The sequence below is a fragment of the Hipposideros armiger genome, unplaced genomic scaffold (assembly GCF_001890085.2).
Source record: "Hipposideros armiger isolate ML-2016 unplaced genomic scaffold, ASM189008v1 scaffold_585, whole genome shotgun sequence".
Taxonomy (NCBI): domain Eukaryota; kingdom Metazoa; phylum Chordata; class Mammalia; order Chiroptera; family Hipposideridae; genus Hipposideros; species Hipposideros armiger.
Window position 1 is genome coordinate 829,500 of NW_017731935.1, and position 6,287 is coordinate 835,786.

General features: G+C 56.6%; 1 protein-coding gene across 1 annotated transcript in view; it reads right to left on the reverse strand.

Moving 5' to 3' along the window:
* The window catches only part of NKD2 (NKD inhibitor of Wnt signaling pathway 2), a 38,969-nt gene extending 37,752 nt beyond the window's left edge, over positions 1–1,217 (reverse strand). The window contains exon 1 of the mRNA XM_019624349.1: positions 1,172–1,217. Coding sequence (XP_019479894.1) covers positions 1,172–1,217 — 46 coding nt within the window. The remainder of the gene's footprint in view (positions 1–1,171) is intronic.
* Positions 1,218–6,287: the final 5,070 nt, after the last annotated feature.

Consider the following 6,287-nt stretch of genomic DNA (forward strand, 5'->3'; position numbering starts at 1 on the left):
CAAGCCCAGAGGAACTGAAATGGGTTTGAACGATTTCCGCCTATATCTGGCTGCTTCTTTTGTTAGGAAATAACCCCTAATTCCGTCATCCTGGCTGCCTGGTGTTAGGGTGGGCTTGAGGGTGAACGCTGACCTCCCCCACCGCCCACTCCGGGGGCTGTCTCAGGCTTAGGGGGGCGATGTGGTTTTATTAGAGGCACCTGGTGTGGGAGTGACATGACACAGCCTGCGGTTTTCCTTCTGAGTGGTGGGGGAGCTGGGCCAGAGCGGGGTGAGGAGGGCCCCCCATTGCTGGGTCTCGGGAAACGCCGTTCCATAAGAGATCAGAAAACAAGCAAACCCAGAAGCATGTGGACAGGATCAGGTGTAAAGGAGAGAACGCTAATCACCGTGATTGTCTTTAACGTGGGTCCATCCATAGAAGACAGCTGTCTGCGTGGTGTGGAAAATCAGTCACAAACGTCACGGCTATCTAGGCAGGAATCCACCAGGTTTACTGAAATGTCTTGAATTGCAGTGGGCCTTAGGGAACACTCACCCCTTTTCTCCAGAGTAGATCTTTGCCTCAGTCTTTAAAGGAGAGTTCATCTTCCTAATTCAGTAATTTTACTTCTAGGTTTTATTTCCAAGGACATATTGAGAAGGAGAATTTTTGCAGACACTCATCGTGGTTTCTGTTCCAGGCAAAGGCCTGGAACACGTGTGCGCGTGCACACACACACATACACACACACACACCACCCACACCCCCTACACACACACACACACACACACACACACACGAGGACGGTCAGAGACCAGCTTACGGGCCGTGGCTGCTGGCAAGCGTGAGTGATCCTGGGAAGACGTCTGACACACAGGCCACGCTCATGTTACTTGAATAAATCAGACTTGAAAACAGGAAAAAGTGCAGCACGTGTAAACTGCTTGTCATTGCTAAATGGGCACGTGATTTTAATTTTCTTTTCATAGCTTTCTGTATTTTAAAAAATTTCTACAGTGAGCATATATTGTCTTGATTTTTAAAAGGCTACCATGTTACTTTAATGAGTTTTTTAAATTGTGGGAAGATTTTTTTTTAATTTATAGCTTTATTGGGATATAATTCACATGCTATACCACTCAGCCATTTGAAGTGTGTGCGTATTTTGATGGGCTGCAGTGTACTCACCGAGCCGCACGACCGTCAGCACAGCCCAAGTTTGCAGCATTTTCATCACCTCAAAGAGAAGCCCCGTCACTCTGCAGCTCCGCCCCAGCCCCTGGCAACCGCTGGTCAGCCTGTTCCTGGACACGTCGCATAAACAGGATGTGGCGTCTGGCCTGTCACTCAGCAGGACACTGCTCGGTTCATCAGTGGTGCCGCCTGTGTCAGAGCTGCCTTCGTTTTCACGGCTGTGTTGTATTCCGCTGCGTGGAGGGACCCCACTGTGCTCACCCGTGCGTCAGCTGCTGGACGCTTGGGCTGTTAGCATGTTTGGCTGCGTGAACGTGTGCACACAGGCTTGAGTCCCCCTTTAGTCTGTCACAGGCCATCTGTCCCTCTGGGTGGAGGGTGACCCGGAGGGCTGCGTCAGCTGGAGCACCACTGGGTGATCTGGAGGTCACCTGGCCAAACGGAGCAGGTGGGGCGCCGGCATTCTCAGCGGTGGGGGCGGGGCGAGCTGGGGCAGAGCAGGGGCTCTGTCCTGCTGGAGGGTGGCCTCAAAGGGCAGCTTCCAGCACCAGCCACCATAGCCCTTTGCCTATGGCGACTGCAAAATATTTTGGATCAAAAAGCGGATGTGTGTGAGGTTAGGGGCCACACAAAGACAGGAGGACACACAGATTCATGCGGGTGGGTCGTGAGAACCGCTGTTTTAGGCCCCTCGGCACGAGGCCGGGCTGCCCCTGTGGAGACCCCAGCTGTCTCGGGGACCTGCCAAGCCCCAGGCAGCGGGCCTGGGAGGAAGGGTGCCGGGGACAAGGGCCGTCCTCTCCCAGCCCTGGTCCTGAGAGGCGGGATGTGCTGGGTCTGCCCACACGTTCCCCCCACTCCTCCAGGCCCTCCACCCTGCAGGAAGCCCCCGGGACTGTGCGACAGCCCTTTATAATCAGGTCACATTACGACCTCACAGCCTGGAGGCTACCGTCCGAAGTGCTCACTGGCTGGGCTGCAGGTGTGCACGGGGCTGGTCCTGCAGGGGCGACAGGGGCCATTCCGCTCCTCTTTTCCAGCTTCTCCAGGTCACCGGGCCCCTCCCTCCGTCTCAGTCAGCAACACTTCCTCGGGCTCCCCACACCCCGTCTCTCTGACTCTCTGTCTCCTGCCTGCGCCCCATTTGTAAGAACCCCTGTGATTGCATGGGGCCACCCGGATAACCAAGGACCTTGTCTCCACCTCAAGGCCAGTGGGCCAGCAAACGTGGTCCCTTTTGTCACGTAATCTAACATATCCGCTCACAGGACTTGGGGTTCGGACGCGACATGCTTGGGGGTTATTACTCTGCCTATCGTATCAGGCGTTCCCTCTGTACTCAGATGGGAGCAAAGGGGACGCTGGGAAATGTACAGGGATGTCCTGACCCCGCCTGGCCCCAGGGATCAAAGCTCTTTTGAGGACATTCAGTAAATCATGGATTCCTCTTCCCGCTGAATGTCATTCCCTTTCTTAACCACACCCATCAGCACGGCTCCTGCAACTGACTCCGTCCTGCCTAGCTTCTCCAGAAAGGAGCATGCGAATGGGTAAGACAGCTGCAGTCAGAGGGGTCCGGAGACAGACAGAGAGACAGAGACACACAGACACAGGGACACAGAGACACAGGGACACAGAGACAGAGAGGCAGAACGAGGGAGAGCCGTGTCCGTGCCCCCACAGCCGGCTTGGGGGACAAGCCGCCTTCACGGTGCAATGTTCTTCCCTGCACGGGCCAAGGGGTGCTTGGGGCACCTGGGCTGTGTCCCCAGGCAGAACGGGCAGTAACCTGTTGTCCTGGAAGCCAGGTCGGCAGTTGTCATCACCTTTGAAAACCACGGTTGACTGTGTATTCCCTGAGAAAGTTTTCACTTTGTGTTTTCATTTCCCAATCACTTTAACCTGAGGGAAGAGATTGGTGCCAGGTCTCTCCCGTGGGGTGTCTGCCAGAACCCTCCTCCGAGGCCCAGGGGCGCCCGCCGCGCCCAGACACACCTGTGGTCTCCCAGGAATGGCTGTGGCGTCTCCTGGGAGCAGGACCAGCAAACGCTGTGCTCTGTGTATCCTTAAACTGCAGGGTTTGAATACACTGCGTATACACAGTCATCCCCCAAATCAGGACGGACAGGCGCCCGACCCCGGAGGCGCAGAGGCCTGCCAGCCCCGCCGCTCTGGCCTGGGCCCGCGCCTGCTTCTCCCAGCTTCCAGGCCAGAGCGCGAGCTGCCAGCCAGCCTCCTTCCACCCTCGTAACTCAGGACACCACACCTCCTGTGAGGTGACACATGTCCGCTCTGCGCCATGGCCCACGCAGCGTCCAGGACACGCGTGGAGGCCCAGGCCGGTGCGCTGCTCCGCCCCCACCGGCCTGGGCCTCCCTGGCGGGACCGTCAGCGAAGGTGACGGCCCTGCAGGGCTGCCCTGAGGGTCCTGATCGCCATGTGGGGTGGCGGCAGGCCCGACCCAGGTGACGCACAGAGGGGACCTCGCCCCTCCAGCCCCACAGCCGGTACCAGGCCCCACAGAGGCCGATTCCTGGGCCACGGGGATGTCTCAGTGCGTGCAGAAAGAGAAATGCATTGTTTCCAGGAAAGCGTCTAAGGAGCCCCACCAGCCAAGACAGCACAAGAGACACAGATGAGGCACAATCGGGTCCTTTATGCTACAGCATGCCGGCAGCGCCTGTGTCTGCGTCTTTGTTCCAGCCTCCCCCGCGCCCCCGCCCGCCTCCCGCCTCCTCAGCTCTCACGGTGAGTGGCCTGATCTTTCCTTTGACCACAGTGTTTATTAAATATCAATTGCAGTAATAAGAAACAATTTCTACCAAAGTCCAGAGGAAAAGAAAACATATCAAGTAAACCAGAACGGCTAGGACTTGCCCCCGCTTTAAAAGGCAGTGCCCACGACGGCAGAGCCGACATTTGTCGCGTGGGCCTCGGCACCGGGATTTCTCAGCTAAGGGCTGTTCGAGGGGAAGTGGTTGGGGAACTGCTTTTGTCAAGCTTGTCATAGGTAAGGAATGCCTTGGCAGGTCCTTGACGGACGCATGGAGGGTAAGAAAAGCAAAAGCAAGTGCATGAAAGGACATTGGGTCCCGGGGCCCAGCCACAGAGCTCCGTGAGGGGCCCGTGCACTGGGGATCAGCCGGCACTGTGGGTCCAGGCCCATCTGGGCCACACCTCTGGCCAGCTGAGTCTGTGCTGCCCGCCCGCAGGGTGAGAGGTGGTCAGCGGCAGACCCAGGACGGCCGCCGACGGGCCCGCTTCATGACCTGGAAATCACGGTCTTGCTGAAATCCCGCATCAATTAATGGTTTTATGCCGTTTTATATTTCCTATATGTTGTCAATAAATTAAGATAGTATTATTTCCTCCTTTCTCTTTCTTGCTGTTTACCTGTTTTGTTACCCTGGAAGGATCCTCTAGTATTTAGTCCGAGTGGTAAAATGTGGTATCTGCGGCCCACACGCCTCTCTCCAAATTTTAGCATCTGTGTGGTGTTCGTAGGTACTCTGCATCAGATAAGGGTTGCCTTTGCTTCTCTTTCATTTCTTAGAGTTATGAGGAATGGGTTGAGTGTTTTAGAGCAGCGGTTTTCAACCTTCCTAATGCCGCGACCCCTTNTGCAGATATGCCCACATATGAGTCCCCGGCGACCCCTGTGAAAGGGTCGTTCGACCCCCAAAGGGGTCGCGACCCACAGGTTGAGAACCGCTGTTCTAGGGGACGGACGGACCACGTGTTTTCCCCCCCATCTGCTGGTGACATCTGAGTCGATTTCTGTGAACACGCATGCACAGCCTTGTATGGCAGCTGGGAGGGGACCTGCCGGTCACTCAGTCCCCCTGTTTAACCATGTGAGGTGCTACCACAGCGGCGACCACATATCACAGCCCCGCCAGCCGTGTGGCGTGGCCGATCCCTCCATGTCCTCACGATATTTGTTACCATCTGGCATTTTGATTGTGGCCATCCTGGCAGGTGGACGTGGTGTCACACTGGTGTGACTTGCGTTTCCCTGATGGATAATGACATCGGCACCTTTTCATGTGTTTGCTGGCCGTTTGCATATCTTCCTTGAAGAATGTCTAGTCAAACCTTAGTCGAGATGTGAAGTTCTTTGTATGTTACGGGTACAAATTCCTTACCAGATGTGCGGTTTGCAAATATCGCTTCCCCTTCCATGGGCTGTCTTTCCACTTTCCTGATGGTGTTCTTCGAAGTACAGAAGTTTTTGATTTTCAGCTTCCATGTATCTGTTCTATATGTTGTTGTTCCTGTTTTCGGTGGCATACCTCCGAATTCTTTGAGTCATAATTTTTGACTTTCTGCCACGTGGCTGCGGCCAGGAGGCAGGGGACAACCAGTCATTCCGGGGACTCCCAGAGGCCATGGGTGCTGGGAGTTTTCTGACTCCAAGAAACTCAACTCGCTGAGCCCAAGCAGGGCCACGTAACGGAGCCACAGACAGGCTGAGGTGGGACAGACCTGGGGCGACTGGGCAGGGGACCCACCCGCCAGGACTCTCTGGGGGCCTCTCAGCCAGATGACTCCTCCAGACAGCCGTGTCCACACCCAGAAGAAACTAGAGAAGAAGCAAGGGCGGTCCCCCAGCTCTTGCCGGGAGGGCCCGGGGGAGAGGCCGTGCACAAGGAGGAAGATGGAGCAGACATTGCCGTTCATTCACGTTGAGGCGGGCATCAGGGGACCCGTGGCTGGGGACGCTGCCTAGCCACACCTGCAGTAGGTCCCAAGTTTAAGCCCCATGGTGGTGCTTTCCAGGAGCCCCACAGTCCTGGGGGGCCTGAGCTCAACCTGGTCCCCACCGTTGGCATGAGTGGATGTGGCCACCCTGTCCAGTGAGTCACACCGTCCTGTCATGCCCCGATGAGTGTCTCCTTAGGAAGGATGTCAGGTTGAGGCCTTGGTCACGGCTGGTGTCCCAGGGCCTCAGCGTTCACCCCGCTGGTGTCCCAGTGTCACAACAGCACCCGGGGCCCGACCTGTAGGCGGCAGATGCTGCCACCACCTCTCTGCCTTCAACACCGTCACCTCTGTGGGGCAGGGCGCCTCTGTCCCGCAGCTCCTGTGTCCAGCGGGTCCACGCGGCCCC